At 38.9% G+C, this 17,660-nt stretch overlaps 1 protein-coding gene across 2 annotated transcripts in view; it reads right to left on the bottom strand.

Annotated features, from left to right (window-relative positions):
- Positions 1-17,660, bottom strand: part of LRP2 (LDL receptor related protein 2) — a 348,324-nt gene that overhangs the window by 133,837 nt on the left and 196,827 nt on the right. For both annotated transcript variants that reach the window (XM_077447895.1, XM_077447894.1), the window contains exons 27-31: positions 16,262-16,473; positions 13,910-14,094; positions 12,741-12,969; positions 11,100-11,277; positions 8,474-8,602 (exon numbers count right to left, since the gene is read on the bottom strand). In XM_077447895.1, the coding sequence (XP_077304021.1) occupies positions 8,474-8,602; positions 11,100-11,277; positions 12,741-12,969; positions 13,910-14,094; positions 16,262-16,473 (933 nt within the window). The remainder of the gene's footprint in view (positions 1-8,473; positions 8,603-11,099; positions 11,278-12,740; positions 12,970-13,909; positions 14,095-16,261; positions 16,474-17,660) is intronic.

Below are 17,660 nucleotides of genomic sequence, written 5' to 3'. Positions count from 1 at the left end.
ATCTAATCTATGTGCTGAAAGTTTGTGCTGAGAGACAAAAATAACACTGTCATCGGGGATTAGTTTCATAATAAGTCTCAGAAGACTGAGCAAAGCCTTTTTTTCTAACCATTAACAATAATTAAAATCTTTCACAATTAAATTAACTAGTGATACCATCTCTATGGCTTCAGAGCTGCCAACATAAAGCCTTTCATTCATTGAAAACACTGTACGTTTTGGAGAGTCTGTAGATATAAGAGACTTGGGGAATGATGGTGGTCTTGTAAGCAGTCATTCTCAGCAACTTGATCAGCAATAAACTAGACATCCAACATTTGTAGGACTATATATTCAGGCAAGAATCTGCTAATGAGTTATTTTTATAAAAACAGAAGCAACATTTTTTATGTACGTATACCCTAACAATGAACTTCTTTTAGCTAACTTTTGGCCTGTTAAATATTCCATTTTGTTAATTTTGTTAAAGAAGTGCAATAATAAGTCAGTTCATTAAGTAAGAAATTTAAAGTTGTCTTGCAAAGAATAGGATAGAAAGTGTTTAAGAGATTTAGCTCAACCACAGTGGCATTGCAGAGGGAGAAGTCAAGAATAACATGGTTCCTTTATGGTTTACTGGCTCACAGGGGGAGCTATCAAAATGGATGCTGGTACCCCATGTGACTCTGGCAGGAATCTTTGGTTGGGCAGAGTCTATTTAACATCCTGGTCCCAGGCTTGGTGTGCATTTCATATGTGGGTAGTACAGGGACAGGTCACCCATCTGTCAGGGGCAGTAATTAGCACAGGGAGAGGTTCAAGATGAGTAGAGAAAGAGCAAGGACATGCCATCTTTCCTGAAGTCCTCCCCATTTGGGCAGAGACAAGCCAGGCCACATTCAACCGCTTGAAACAGATGCTGTTGGTGTACCCAAGACCTACTGCTATGCTCTTCGCTGCACTACTCTAAGGGCACCCGGTTGGGTTTTCTTTCTGGGTAGTTGTGCTTTGTTGAACTTAACTTCAATTAAGTTCTGTTTCTGCAACTGGACACTGAGGCTGGGTTCACACTACTGCGAATTGGATTCGCATAGCAAGAGATTGTGACCGGCTCTCTTTGCAACCAGTTCACACATCTCTGCAGCGGCTCCAATGCGAATTGCACAGGAGTCCTGTGCGTCTTTTGGTCTGTTTCAGGTCCAAACTCAGCCCAAAATTTCGGCTTAAATCGGACCTGAAACAGTAAATGGAGATGCACTGGACTCAGTGTGTGACCTGCTGCGTTATCCAGTGTGAACCCAGCCTTAGGGTTTACTGCCGCCGCACCACGCTGCACCTCCTCACAGGCTGACACCACTTAGTCCACAAAAATGCTATGTGCTGTCAGTTCACAACAGAACTTTGGAGCTGAGTGCATTTCTGGCAGATCAACAGGAATTTTCTGCACTTGCAGTGTCCTTAAAGGAATATAACATGTTGAAAGGAGGATCAAAGCTAACTTTTACAGCAAAAGTCGTTTTTTTCACTTAATGGACATTTAATATTTTTGGCTGGAGTCCAAGTGTAAAGAAGATAAGCAATTGTAAATGAAATTGTGAAACTTTTCAACACTACTCTTCACTTTGATAGCAAGCAAAGACTATTAGTCATTAGAACATTGTTTTAAATTATCCTACAGCTGCATTTTCAATTGGCACCTAATGAGACCCTAACATGGAAACATCTGACTCAGATATAAATGACTAGAAACGCCATGCATCCAACAATCATATAAATACAGCAGTGCACATGACTGTAACTAGCATGCACTTCTCTTTTCAAACAAACAAAAGTGGGGTAGAAGATTCAGGAGCTCACAAAGGACATATCCGGGAGGAAGAAAAACACAGTAAGAAACGATATCATGAAAAAAAAAAGATTACAGGCTCATTAGGTAGTGAAAACGATTGAGCTTCAAGGGAAGTTTGAAAAGTAGGTAGCTGAAGTCCTACCTCCACCACGGGTCAAATTTTGGGGCTCCTAAGACCTATGGTTCCGAAGATACGGGGCTCTTGCGCAGTCAGAAGCTACATATAGAGCGGCCATTTTAAATACAAGCTGGCACACTCTGTTTGCAGCAGACTGAGAGGATGAGCTTACAATGCCTCGCCTTATTTCTTGTCAGAGGCACTGAGCTCAATGGACAGCTTGGAGTCTTGGACCAATGGTATAGTACCATTGGCCCAAGCTGTCCAATAAAATGCTGCAGTGGAGGCACGCCTCTCACTGCAGTGGCATAGATGGGGTGTATGTCTAAAGACAAATGCTCCCTTCCAGTCCAGCCCTCTTAACTACAAGGAAAATACATAGGTTTATGGCTAATAGATTTACCCACAATGCCACATTTTTTCTCACACAGTTAAGAGGAAGAATGAGAATCTGCTTCTGTTGAAAAGGTACTGTTTTAATCCAGCTAAATCATATATTATTATGCTATATGTCAGTGGTCATCAACCCTGTCCTCAGGGCCCACTAATAGGCCAGGTTTTATGTATTACCTTGGGGAGATGCAGACTAGAATACGGCAATCACTGAGCAGCCAATGATATCACCTGTGATTTATTTCAGTTATCTTGCAAACCTGGCCTATTAGTGGGCCCTGAGGACAGGGATGATCACCACTGCTATATGTTATAACTATAGCTATATATATATACATACATACTCCATATATATATATATATATATATATATATATATATATATATATATACATATACATACATATATATATATATATATATATATATACATATACATACATATATATATATATACACACATATATATATACATACATACATACATATGTATATATATATATATATATATATATATATATTTTAGCAGACACCCTAGAGGATAAAATGGTGGTCGTTGCAACATTTATGTCACACAGTATTTGTGTAGCAATTTTTCAAAACACATTACTTTTGAGAAAGAACCTGTTTTGTATATTGTGAAAGATGATGTTACGCCGAGTAACAAGTCACGCTTTAAAATTGCCCACACTTGTGGAATGGCACCATACTTCAGCACTTAAAAATCTCTAGTAAATCGTAGTAAATCATTTTACAGGTTACATGTTTAGAGTTGCAGAGGAGCTCTAGTGCTAGAATTATTGCTCTCGCTCTAACGTTCAGGGCGTAGGTAACCTGTGTGTATCTGGCTCTGATACTAGCCAGTGCCTCACCAGCCACTGACCTCACAGCATGTCCCTAATGTGTACAGAATATATTTGTAGAATTAGGCTGCTTTCACACTGGGGCGGGAGCAGCGTCGGCGGTAAAGCGCCGCTATGTTTAGCGGCGCTTTACCGTTGTTTTAGCGGCGGTGTGCGGGCGCTAGCGGGGTGGTTTTAACCCCCGCTAGCGGCCGAAAAGGGGTTAAACCCGCCCGCAAAGCACCACTGCAGCGGCGCTTTGCCGGTGGTATTGCCGCGGTGTCCCATTGATTTCAATGGGTAGGAGCGGTTTAGGAGCGGTGAATACACCGCTCCTTCACCGCTCCAAAGATGTGGCTAGCAGGACTTTTTTCACCGTCCTGCCAGCGCATCGCTCCAGTGTGAAAGCCCTCCGGCTTTCACACTGGAGTTAAAGTGGCCGGTTTTTTTCAGGCGTTACACAGGCGCTATTTTTAGCGCTGTAACGCCTGAATACCGCCCCAGTGTGAAAGCAGCCTAAGGCTTCATTCACAAAAAAATGCAAATTTTTTTTCTCATTACGGATCAGAACACAGCTGAATTCTTTCAATTGAGCTATTCACATGTATTGAATTCAGATCTATAACACAGAATCCAAAAATCTGCGTTTAAGAACATGTGCTTTACGCTCTTAAACATACACATGCATGTATAGTACATAAAATAGGTCTAAACAAAGAAGAAAAATACATTATCATTATGTATAGTTACATAGTTAGTCTGGTTGAAAAAAGTCCATCCAGTTCAACCAATATGTATGCATGCACATCTTACACAAGTATTATACTGATGATCATTACGCAAGAACTTTTCCTGAATAAATATTAGTAAAATTTTTATGGCCGTGTGAATGAAGCCTTAGAATATTGCTTAGTTTCCCTTTAAGACAACAATATTTAGCATTATTCCTGTTCTGATATATTCTAATATACATTCTAAAACATTCTAATAAAACATAATTATAACTATAAAAAATACATAATTCTAATAATTTTAATAATACATCTAATACATTTTAATATAAAAATAAGACAATGTTCACATGAAATTACCCATGCTTCCAGATTTCAACAGGTAGGTTAATTATCCTTTGCTAAATGTCGGTTATCTGCATGTTCTTTAATAACAAGTACTACAACTAACTTTGTTCTGTACTCTTTAAATCCACGCAGCCCAATGATGAAAAGCCTAACCTCTATCTACCACCTCCTTCCACTACAAAGAAACACCAAGCTGTTCACTGACAGGCTGCCAGATGGTATCAGCAGAAGAACAAGACATGATTGTATTATAAAGCTCCCACTTTAAGCTTCTGGACACTTTTGAAGTACTGAGAATGTAGAAGAGACTCTGATGTTAGCAGATAGCTTAAAGCTTTGTATTTGTATTTCCGGTATTGCCAGTCAACTTGGAGCTTAAATCACAGAGAAAAGTATTTAATAAAACTTCCTATGAATTGGCATACTTAAATGTCATATGTATTTTACAGTATATGTATACTTTTAACTATATATCATACATACAAATAAATATTCAAATTTGTAATAATAGAAGTCCGTAAAAAAAAAAAAAAAGAAAAAAAAAGCTCCTGATGATGCACGTGGCTCGAAACGGCCGTAGAGCTTTATTCTCAGATGCCTGTGGTCCAGCCACCACTCTGTTACAGTTTGGCGGCATTGGATGTAAGTTTTGTGAATATCAGCAACATCTGTTCCTGTATTTTATATATGTGAATTGTATTGCTTTTAACCTTTTTAAAGATTTTACTGCTTGGCATCACCAATACTACACTACAAGCTTTTTCTCTGATTTTGGTGGTTCATTTTATTGGATGAGAGGGAGCATTCCCTCAGATGATACCTGGCAGATCTTAATTTACTACCATATTCATTTCCCGTGAGGAGAATCATAAAGTAACAAGCGAGTTTTGCTGTTCTATATGTTAAGCCTCATACACACAATCGGACTTCCATCAGACTTTTTTGTGGATTTTGAACTGAAGGGCATTGGCCGTGAACTTGTTTTGCATACACACCAGAACATTTTCAGCCAACTTTCACCAAATCACCTGTTTTTTCAGCTCTTTACCGCCACCCTTTGGGCAACTTCTGCATTGGTTCTGAGCATGCGTGTTTGTACTTTGGACTTTAGTCCTATGGACTTGTCTACACACGATCGGATTATCCTCCATCGGACATTTGTTGCCGGGAAGTTTGAAAGCATGAACATTTGTCCGTTTGAAAAATGAAAACAATTGTCCGATGGAGCAGAAACACGGCCGGATTGTCCGATAAAACAGGTGTTGTCAAAAAGTCTGATCGTGTGTATGGGCCTTAACACAGCATCTTGGTCTGGTGAGTTTGCATTTTGTTTCACGTATGGTTCACTACAACTATTTTTTTACGAACTTTGATTATTAAAGTACTGTCTGATTAATACTTTATACAACTAATACTGTATGTGATTTAATGGTCACGGGTATCATAATCATTTGTGCTGCATTTCCTTTTATATGTATGATACTGTGTTTTGTATATCTACACTGATTGTATGCTCCTTTGTACTGACCAAATTAGTGCTGACATACACAATTTTGAGATACTAAAATTTGTGTTGTATTCTTAGATAAATGATTCAATACCAATCACAATTTCTATTTGTTTTGGATAGGGTGGTGAAGGTTAAGAACCTCTGTCGGGTTTTTACACCGGTCTGTCTCCTTACAGAAGAGATTTTACCTAATTTTCTGTGCCAATGACAGGGGGGCAACTAAGGCAGGAGTTGAGGTGAAATCATACCTATGGGGATGTAATTATATGTAATTATACTTTAATTACAAATCACTTTCCAGTCACTTTGCAGTTTTTCCCTAGTGAAGTAATTACTGATAGATGGAACTGGAAGCACATTATCTGTAACATCTATATATTTTGCTGGGCAGAGCAAACAGAGCATGTACTTTGTCTATATTCAGCCACAGAGAGGAGACTTTTTTTGTAAAAAAGACAAACCCTACCAATTTTTTCTGCCAGAATAATACATTCTTTAAAACCCCATACACACTATCAGACTTTCTGCTGATTTTTGTCTTCAGATTTACCAAAACCATGTAGTGCAAGGGACATTGAAACTCCTAAGGTTTGACCTCATATTATATGATTTTGGTAAATCTGAAGACAAAAATCAGTAGTGGATCTGATAGTGTGTATGGGGCTTTAGAGCAATGAGTAGAGACTTTCCAAGACAGAACTGGTGACATCAGGGCTGGGTAGAAGGGTTGTTGGGTCAGCTGTGGCCAGTTGTCACTTAGAAATGTCAATGATGGTACAAAAGATCCGACCAAAGAAAATGTAATACTGTATGAATTCACAATAAGTGTAAATGTAATCTGATAGATTAAAAAATGTCTAATAAATTCAAGTTACATTTTACTGCTGATAGTTCTTTAAGTAAGATCTTATGTGCAAGCATTCTGAGATTACTAAGATTTTAACATAAAATTACAGTATCTATTTTTTTAGACTGTTATCCAAGGTCTATCTGTAGAGAGCATTCACTTCCCCAGGCCTCAAACAGGTGTGTCTCATAAAATTAGAATATAATCAAAAAGTGTATTTATTTCAGTAATTCAATTCAGAAAGTGAAACTCGTATATTTTATATAGATGTGTTACACATAGAGTGATATATTTGAAGCCTTTCTTTCTTTTAATTTTGATGATTATGACTCAGAAAATTTTAATAATAAAATGTTTTAATTTACCAATAAAAAAAGGATTTTCAATACAGAAATGTTGGCTTACTGACAAGTATGTCCATGTACAGTATAGTATGCACTCAATACTTGGTCGGGGCTCCTTTCGCATGAATTACTGCATCAATGCGGCGTGGCATGGAGGCGATCAGCCTGTGGAACTGCTGAGGTGTTATGGAAGCCCAGGTTGCTTTGATAGTGGCCTTCAGCTCGTCTGCATTGGTGGGTCTGGTGTCTCTCATCTTAGGTCAGGTGATATGTTGTCCAATCAAGCACAGTGATACCATGATCATTAAACTAGGTATTGGTACTTTTGGCAGTGTGGGCAGGTGTTTTCCAGGCAGCAAGTCCTGCTGCAAAATTAAATCAGCATCTCCATAAAGCTGGTCAGCAGAGGGAAGCATGAAGTGCTCTAGAATTCCCTGATAGAGGGCTGTGCTGACTTTGGACTTGATAAAGTGGACCAACACCAGCAGATGAAAGTGCCTCTCCACTCCTCCTCCAGACTCTGGGACCTTGTTTTCCAAATGAAATGCAACATTTTCCACAGTTAGTGATGATTTGGAGAACCATCTGCTGGTATTGGTGCACTGTGTTTTATCAAGTCTAAAATCAGCGAAGCCCTTTACCAAGAAATTCTAGAGCACTTTATGCTTCCCTCTGGTGACCAGCTTTATGTAGACGCTGATTTCATTTTCCAACAGAACTTGGCACCTGCCCACACTGCCAAAAGTACCAATACCTGGTTTAATGATCATGGTATCACTGTGCTTGATTGGCCAGCAAACTCGCCTGACCTAAACCCCATAGAGAATCTGTGGGGTATTGTCAAGAGGAAGATGAGAGACACCAGACCTAACAATGCAGATAAGCTGAAGGCCATTATCAAAGCAACCTGGGCTTCCATAACACCTCAGCAGTGCCTTAGGCTGATCACCTCCATGCCACTCCATATTGATGCAGTGATTCATGCGAAAGGAGCCCCGACCAAGTATTGAGTGCATACTATACTGTACATGGGCATACTTTTCAGTAAGCCAACATTTCTGTATTAAAAATCCTTTTTTTATTGGTCTTATGTAATATTCAAATTTTCTGAGATACTGAATGTTGGGTTTTCACAAGCTTTAATCCATAATCATCAAAATTAAAAGATGAAATGCTTGAAATATATCACTCTGTGTGTAACGCATCTATATAAAATATATCAGTTTCACTTTTTGAATTGAATTATTGAAATAAATTAACTTTTTGATGATATTCAAAATTTATGAGATGCACCTGTATGTATGTGTATGACTTTTTTCAACCATTTTCCAGACCCTGTTATAGACAGGTAAACAGCTATTCACCTTATGTACTGCATGCTAAAATTATTTGTGATTAAAATTAATTTGCACCGCCACCAAAACATAAGCTTTCCACTATGTTGTGTGATGACCCAATAACTTGGTACAGCCTTTGCCCCCCCCCCCCCCCCTCCCCCCCATGTTTTCTTACCTCTCTGACAGTTCACCTGATCATCAGTTAATGACCACCCTGAGGGGCAGGCACAAGAATAAAACTTGGCGGAACTTGATGACAACAAACAAAGATGGCTGCAGGGGTTTGAGGCACATGGATTCTGACCTGGAATTACAGAAAATGTATATCACACAATGAGCTAATATTTTGTGCAAGTAACATTGTAAACAACTTCTTGTACCTGTTAATTTTCACTTACAATATAAGACTTATACCATGCTCACCCAAAACAGCCAAAAGAAGGACAGACTTGAATACTATATGGCAAAAAAAAATATATATATATATATATAATATATATATATATAATATATATATATATATATATATATATTTTTTTTTTTTTTTTTTTTTTCTGAAAACATATATGTGTTATTCAAATTCTTACTGAGTTGTAATAAGCAGTGGGCCCACAATTCATCCCATTTTAAAAGAGTAATAAGTTGCATAAATCCATTGAGCTAAATGGAATTTACTACTTTACAGCAACCAAAACAATGAAAAAGGTTTTGGAAATCAAAAAAAAAATGTATTTCTGTTCCAACTGTATAAATAGGTTGGCCATGTTGTGTGCATACTACCCTATCATACTCCCACATGACAGTAAATACTGATGGGAGAATATTCATTGCTAGATGAATCTGCACTGTGTGTAATAATTAATAAACTGTCCAGACTTTTATTGAATATTACAGACCTTTTGCATCAGGCTTTATTGAGCTACCATTTTTAGTATAAGCAGCACAAAGTTGGGTTGATTTATTAAAGGCAAATAGGATGTTCACTTTGTAAATAAATGTTCTCTTTGCTTGGTGAATGTGGCGCTTTCCATCATCCAATTATGAGCACGTCAAAATACTGTTTTTATTTTACTTACATGTGTTCAGGTATTTTTTATCGCATTCATTAAGTTAAGGGAACATTCTCTTGTAAAGTGAAAACTCCTTTGCTAATAAAACAGCCTATTAAACTTTGGTAAATCAACCTCATGGTCTCTAAGATGTCACTGTGTTCTATTACTGCTACTGCTAGAACTGAAGCCATTTGCTATCAATCACCAATCAGATTGAAACCTGCCATAAAAGTCTACATCTGACTGGTGGCTGTGGTACATGGAAAAAAATCAAACAAGTATCACTTTGCAGATTTTTGACTAATTGTTAATTTTGACTTAAAGCGGAGGTCCACCCTAAAGTGGACCTTCCGCTCATCGGAACCCTCCCCCCCTCCGGTGCCACAATCGGCACCTTTCAGGGGGGAGGGGGGTGCAGTTACCTGGATAATCCAGGTAACTGCACCCACTTCCGGGATAGCTCTCTGCGGAAAGGGGCGTAACTTACGCCCCTTTCCGCAAGTGCCCGCCCCTTCCCGCAAGTGCCCCGCTGCCTGCTGGGAAACACACAGATCCCAGAGGCAGCGGGGAGCGTCCTTATTGCGCAGCGCGATTCACGCATGCGCAGTAGGGAACCGGGAAATGAAGCCGAAAGGCTCCATTTCCTGATTCCCATACCCAATATGGCGGCGGCAGGACCCGACAGGCGACCTAGAGATCGGCTTCGGGTGCCGACATCGCGGGCGCGCTGGACAGGTAAGTGTCACTATTTTAAAAGTCAGCAGCTACAGTATTTGTAGCTGCTGGCTTTTAAAAAAAAAAAATGCGGAGTCCCGGAAGACTCCCGCTTTAACTAAACCCAACTTTGACTTTGTTTCAACTCTGGGCTTGCATCCCACAATGCATTAGCCATTGGAGATTGCAAAATTTGGTGCAGCTGTGCATGGCAGCCAATCAGCTTCTAACTTCAGCTTGTTCAATTAAAGCAGAGCTCCACCCAAGGGGAAGGTCCACTTTAAGCACCCCGCCCCTGCCACATTTGGCATGTCATTTTTTTTGGGGGGGGGGCGGGTACCTAGTTTTGACAGGTACCCACTCCCACTTCCACTCAGACTGCCTAGGCAATCCGAGTGTATGTTCTCCTCTCTCCCTCCCTCCCTGCAATCTTCTGGGACACATCACAGGTCCCAGAATATTTCCTGTCTAAACTGTATTTGCAGCGTGACTCACGCATGCACAGTGCACACCCAGCTGTGAAGCCGATAGCTGTCACAGCCGGGTGCCCACAGTTGCAATGCCGGCGCCAGTGAGTGGAGAGGTAGAGAATCGAGGGTTCGGGTGGCCACATCGCTGGATCCTGGGACAGGTGAGTGTGTGTTTATTAAAAGTCAGCAGCTACACTTTTTGTTGCTTCTGACTTTTAATAAACACAAAACAACTGGAGCTCTGCTTTACACTTTCAAAATATGCCGGGTTTCTATGCAGAGCTGTACCCGGTTTTGCACACTTCAGTTTTAGTAAATCAACCCTATGGATTTCACTTTTGGGTGACATGGGCAAGTCCTGAGTTACAGAACATTGAAGTATGCTGGGAGGTGTGCAATTGGGTTTGGTATGGAGAGACGAGGAGGGGGCCTACAAACAAAAAAGCTTTGGATAAGGCTGGATTTCTGTAACTTTGATGGGTCTGAGGATAATCATGACAAGTGTCCACTTTAAACCTTTACACATACCACTGAAGATGTGTCCATGCATATACTAATTCTTTACCTTGAGGTTGTTTTACTGGGTGAAATGCTGAGATCCCCAACGGCTGGTTTACATTATAAATCATGACGCTCTGGTTGTCGCCATGCCACTTATTGGCACGAATGACCCGGTTGGTGTATCTTTCACTCCAATAAACATAGTCTTCAAATATAGTAATAGCATGTGGGTGCTGTAGTATCTGTTAACATAATGTGGTTATAGCATGATCATGACAAAACTCAATGCTCAGCAGTAGAATAACACTTTTATTAATTAATAATACATTAGAACATCTTTTTCATCATTTCCTTTGTATTCTGCAGTAAAACTCAATTTTCCCTCATTATTGTAACAATTAGTTTGCTAATGCGTGCTTGACACTTGTTTGCAGAATATATTGTTTTCTGTAAACTGGTATTGCCATATAATTATGCAAACATGTATAAAATTTAACAATTAAGAAAACATTTTGAATTAGGGCTGAGGTCTTTTCAGTGGAAGCTATACACCCTGCCATGGTCTATCTGTGTTGCCTGGTCATGCACAGAGATTCAGGGAAGACTAGGTCTAAAATTGGGCATGTAATGATAACAGAAAGTTTTAATTTTAAAATCGCATTAGCGTGTGAACAAGGAGGAGGGAAGAAACTGGGAAGGCAAAATATATTCAGATTAAACTTCAGCCTTCACATTTTTCAATAAAAAATATAAATGCACCGATAGGTCAAAAAAGGAAAAATATGCATGTTTTTTTTTTTTGCATTTGAGCCTGCACAGCATTGCAACCATGATTAGTGGCTCATGGGTGCAATGCTCTGGCTTCTGCAGACCCTTCTTATAGCTTCTTATAGTTCATACTAAGGTTTGGACCTTCTATTACAGATCCGGAGGAAGTACCAATGGACAACAAGTGACATCCCTGCATTTGTGCTTCACGGAGAATGACCATTTTGCTCCCATGGTGGCAGATAGGACAAATTGGAGTTGATTTACTAAAGGCAAATAGACCGTTCACAAGTAAATTTGCCCCAGGGCTTAGTAAATGAGGGGAAGCTCTGCTGGCTTTCATTATCCAAACATGTGTAAAATGCTGTTTTTTTATTTTCCTTGCATGTGCTTGGGTATTCTTTGCAAAGTGAAGTTTCATCTCATTAACTAAGCTCTGGGCATAATTCCCTTACAAAGTGCAACTTCCCTTGTATCGTGAACAGCCTTTATGCCTTTCCCAAACCAACCCTATCGTTTTTATTTTCATTCACAACTCTTTGTGAACAAATGATGTGACTGTGCAGGCCTTTCCTAATACAAATTTGATAGGAGCTGGCAGGGTAAAAAAAATAACTGAATCCTATAAGTGGGAAGGGAATGGTTTGGAGGGAGAGGGGTAAAATATTTATCACCTCTACAGAAACTCAAGACTATAAATTTGATTCTGCTCTGTAGTTTTTCAACACACACACATCTGGATAGGTCCCTACTAATCGTAATGTTAACAGCTCTCATCCACATTATAGATGAATGCTGTGAAATTGTAGAGCTTTGCAGCTCAGTATTTTGGAAAAGTTCTTCTCTTTCTAGGCTATCCCTTCTCATGATTCTCCTTTTATACATGCCTTACCAACTCATATCTTTCCCTCATGTTCCCATACAAAATTCAGCTTACCAAATCACTAGCCAAAGCTTGCTTTCTATTATTTCCATCGTAGTCACAATAGTCAATGTAATCAAGATAAGCATCAGCAAAATAGAGGCGCTTCGTGGGGTAATCAATGGTCAACCCATTGGGCCAATAGATCTTCTCTGAAATAATAGTTTTTCTTAATGTTCCATCCATACTGGCCCTCTCAATTCTGGGATACCTGCCCCAGTCTGTCCAGAACATCACCCGAGCCCTGTAACAAGGAGAGACTATTAGAATGCACTTGTTCAAATTCCAAAGCTAACTCCATAACTGCATATTTTTATTGGATAGCTTTATACTACCCCTTCCCCTCCATACATTGTTTTCCTATTAGTTTATGACAAATTATTCTGTTACTGTTTTTCTCAAAATCTCTAAAAATGTCTACATTCTGCATTAATGAATTAGTGAGAGTAGAAAAAAATCAGGGACCTAAATGGACCATGTGAAAGACAAACCAATTATGAGGAATTTCCAAATGTTTTCTACATAGAAACCAAAATATAATAATCAATAACCTGAAAACTCATAGAATTCAAACCAGCATAGCTACTGGTAGATTTGGATAAAGATCATAAGACAAAATATTGACAGCCTCCTGTTTCAAGTAGTAAAGAATGGTGGGTATAGGTATTTAATCAGCACATGTAACACACAAAATATAACTTGCAGTATTGATATGTGGTCTTATTTCGGAGAGCAGATAAGGACTAATACATGCAGCTGTAAGTAGGTAGACACTCCTTTTTGATAAGAGGACTTCTTCAGAGGGTAACTTCACTTTTTGTGCAACCTGCCTGTGATAAAACTTACCTTCCTTCCTAATCCAGTGATCTTAGTTCTAAAATGGGTTAAGCCATCTTCTCTTCATTCTGGTCATCACTGCCAGCAGTTCCTCAAAGTACAGCTTACCCATAAGAAATGAATTGGCATGACTCCGGTTGTGGCATGCATAGCCAGTATGAAAAGGGCCGATGGGATCTAGAGGTGGACTCTACCATTGGATTTATTAAAGGGCAACTTCTTCTAAAGTTGTCCTTTAAACATCCAAATTCATATATACATTCTGGAGATATGAGAGCTGCCAAATGAGTTAAGGGTACTTAAATATAACAAAAAGATGAAAAAAATGTACTTCAACATTCTCTTACTCTGTTCTGGGATCCAACACAAGTCCTCTTGGATTTGTCACATTCGCACTGATCAGCACAGTCCTGTGAGTTCCATCCAGCTTAGAAACTTCAATGGTTTCAAGAATATAATCTGTCCAATAAAGATTCCGTCCTACCCAGTCTACAGCAATACTTTCAGTCACAGTAACACCACTGTCAAAAATCTGCAATTATCAATCACAGTACATGTTAGTCACAGTACATGTTTACTTGTGCATTGTAATATACCAGCGATTTTTTAACTGGAACAATAAAAAAATTGTAAACTTTATATTTCAATAGAATGGGGAAGGATAAGAACAATTTCCTACCCAGTGGGCTACACAGGAAATGGAGGTAATTTATCCTATGGAGACATAGACAGTAATAAAATTGAATTGAATAAAAAATGTATTTTGGAGGTACCCCAGGATGATGTCACTCTATGACAAAACACATCGGGGAGGGACGTGCTGACGTCACCGCGCTGTTTGATATCCCGGAAGGACAGGTGATGATGCTAACTGGCCGGCTTTACATTATCTATGCACGTTTTTAACCTACTGATTGTAAGTGCAATACTTTTTAAATTTAATAAAGTTTAAGACAATCTTACAATATGACGAGATTTTCTTTTTGGGTCATCTTTGTTGAATGGAATGTCGTTTGACTCCATTGGACTGAATACGAGTGGTGGGAACGTTTGATTACAGTGATCCATCCTCAGATCTAAACCCATCTGCAAGTACTGTAGACGTCTGAGCTTACAAGGCCTTGGCTGGGCTATAGCCATAAGCCTGTATAGCTTGCCATCTGGTAAGCTTGTCTTTTGTAAAGTGGTGGTGTACACTAGAGTGGCGTGAATCACAGTGGTGCTGTTGATACATGAACTATAAGAGACCCATCTTTATCACAAATGATGTTTACATGAGAACAACACTTAATCCTCATGGACTTTGCAATTGTTTATCTTTTGAAACAACTTTTATGTTTTTGGATTTTAACTTTAGGTCTGTTTGCTTTTATAGTAATAAAATATGACAAAGGTTTTAACCCTTTGCCACACTACTATCTTTGTTGTCAATGTCTCTGAAATTCTGCTCACTTCCTGTCCTGGTGAACACAGGAAATCTCCTCAACAAGGGATAGGGACAATTGTAGACACTCACTCAGGTTGAACTGGATGGACTGGTGTCTTTATTCAACCTTACTAACTATGTAACTATGTAACAAGGCCCAGACAGTGGTAAAAACCTGATAGAGATTCTCACCTTTCTCAATCAATCCAAAAGTAAGGGCTGAAACAAAGTTTTGCACTGGGTAATATGTATTAGCACACAGGTGTAACACATGCATTGCAACACATAACAATGCACGATTGCATACAATAATGCACTACTGTGTATTGTGATAAGGTGCATCAAAAGAAAAATGCTCCATGTCCAATTTTTATTCCCTTCCTCTGTGCTCACAGAATACCAAACATAAATAGGCTGCACTAAATAGGTGTAGAATGGGCCCCAAAAGAATAATAATGGTTGGAGTTCCACTAACCGGACATGTTTTTACTGTAAAAGGACAATTGAAATTCCTGCACAGAATGCTAAACCAATATCCCCTAGACCTGCAATTTGTCTTGTTCCGAATTCTTTTAACGAATTTCGTCAAATTAGTGAATTCGGAAATATCTGAATTAACGAAAACCCGTTTAATGAAATTTTCCAAATATTTTAAATTTTAATATTTGTGAATTCATAAATTTGAAAATTTGTAAATTTGGGATTTTGAAAAACCCTAAAATCTGAAATAATAACTAACTAAAAATAATAACTATTACTAACTATTAACTTATAAGTATTGGAATTTCCTTTCAAATGCAGCTGTTATTATATGTAACGAATACGAATTTATCCAAAGTTACAAACTTTCCGAAATAACGAATGCCATATCTAAAGGAATGGAATGTAATTAATTAATAATAATACATAACAATAATAATAATAATGATAAAAACTTTATATTATTATTAATTATTAATTTGTTCCGTTTGATTTGTTTAGATGTGGCATTTGTTATTTCGGATTATTCCTAACTTTGGATAAATTTGTATTCATTACATTCACTAACAGCCAAATTTGAAAGGTAATGCCAATACCGATCATTTATTAGTTAGTTATTATTAGTTAATTAGCTAGTTATTCTTTCCAATTTTCAGATTTTCTTTAGAATTTATTAATTGCGATCATAACAAATGACCTGAAAAATGAAAAAAAAAAAAAACGAAAGAAACGAAAGCAAACAAATTTTTCAGCAGTGCACAGCAAAAATAAAGAAGTCATAGAAATAACTTACGATTTGCCTGCCTGTTCCATTGACGAAAGCACTCCATATTTTGTCCTGCACTATGTCAGACCAGTAAATACGATTGGTGACAGAATCAAAATCTATGGCTACTATACTGCGCCCATCACGGACTATGGAGTAAGTGTAGTGAGCTTGAGTGGTGATATTGTCGGCGATGATCTGACCTCGGCTTGCCACTAGTAGCAGCAGATTTCCAAACTCTAGAAAGTAAAAGATACATAGTTATAAAAATGTTATCCTAAAGGGTATACTTCTGCATAGAAACCAATGAGCTTCCAGGTTTTATTAGCAAAGCTTAATTGAACAAGCTGGGGTTAGAGGCTCATTGGTTTCTATGCAGAAGTGAGCCTGATTTTGCACTTTTCAGCTTTAGTAAATAAACCCCATTGTGTACTTAAAAGTGGGGCATGCCTGTACCAAGTATGAATGCAGCAATATCAAAAAAAAAACATGATGTGTTTTATTGCATGTAAAGATTTTAAAAGGACTACCCTGCACTTATCAGAGAAGTAAAAGTAGAAGGCAAATTCCACCTGGACCCACCAAGATGGTACGGTCTTCCCCACTCACCTACTCCTACAAGAAACCAGGACCATATTAAAGTGATTGTAAAGTTATACATTTTTTTAAAATAACAAATATGTTATACTTACATGCGCTGTGAAATACTTTTGCAATACTTTTGCACAGAATGGCCTTGAACCACCTCGTCTGGAGTCCCTGCTCTCCACTCCTCCTCCCTTCTGAGTACCCCCATAGCAAGCCGCTTGCTATGGAGGCACTCCTGAGGGTTCAATGCCAAGCTGGGCTGTGTTCATCTACTGAAACACACAGCATGGCTTGAGTCTGTCCCTGTTCCCTCCTCTCAGGAATTGATTAACAGCAGCAGGAGCCACTGCTTTGAGCTGCTGCCTCCATGTCCTGTGAGGAGAAAGAGAGTAGCACCACTACTCTAAAGCACAGCGCTGGATCGAGACTGGGCTATGGTAATTAATAATTGTAAAGTCTCAATTCAATAAAAATAACAAATGTGTAATACTTACCTGCTCTATGCAGTTGGTTTTGCACAGAGCAGCCCCGATCCTCCTCTTCTAAGGTCCCTCTTCGGCTCTCCTGGCCCCTCCCTCCATTTGAGTGCCCCCACAGCAAGCAGCTTGCTATGGTGGCACCCGAGCTGGCTAACCTACTTTGATTGACAGCAGTGGGAGCCAAATGTGCCGCACTGTGGTCTCAGCCAATGAGGTGGGGAGTCCTGGACAGCCAAGACACTCGTGGACATCGCTGGATAGAGAGGGAGCTCAGGCAAGTATTAGGGGGGCTGCTACACACAGAAGGCTTTTTTATCTTAATGCATAGTATGCATTAAGATAAAAACCTTCTACCTTTA

The sequence above is a fragment of the Lithobates pipiens genome, unplaced genomic scaffold (assembly GCF_037356315.1).
Source record: "Lithobates pipiens isolate NorthernLeopardFrog02 unplaced genomic scaffold, aLitPip1_a1.2 Scaffold_22, whole genome shotgun sequence".
NCBI classification, from domain to species: Eukaryota; Metazoa; Chordata; class Amphibia; order Anura; family Ranidae; genus Lithobates; species Lithobates pipiens.
The sequence above is the reverse complement of the archived record's forward strand: the minus strand, read 5'-3'. Positions and strand labels throughout refer to the sequence as shown.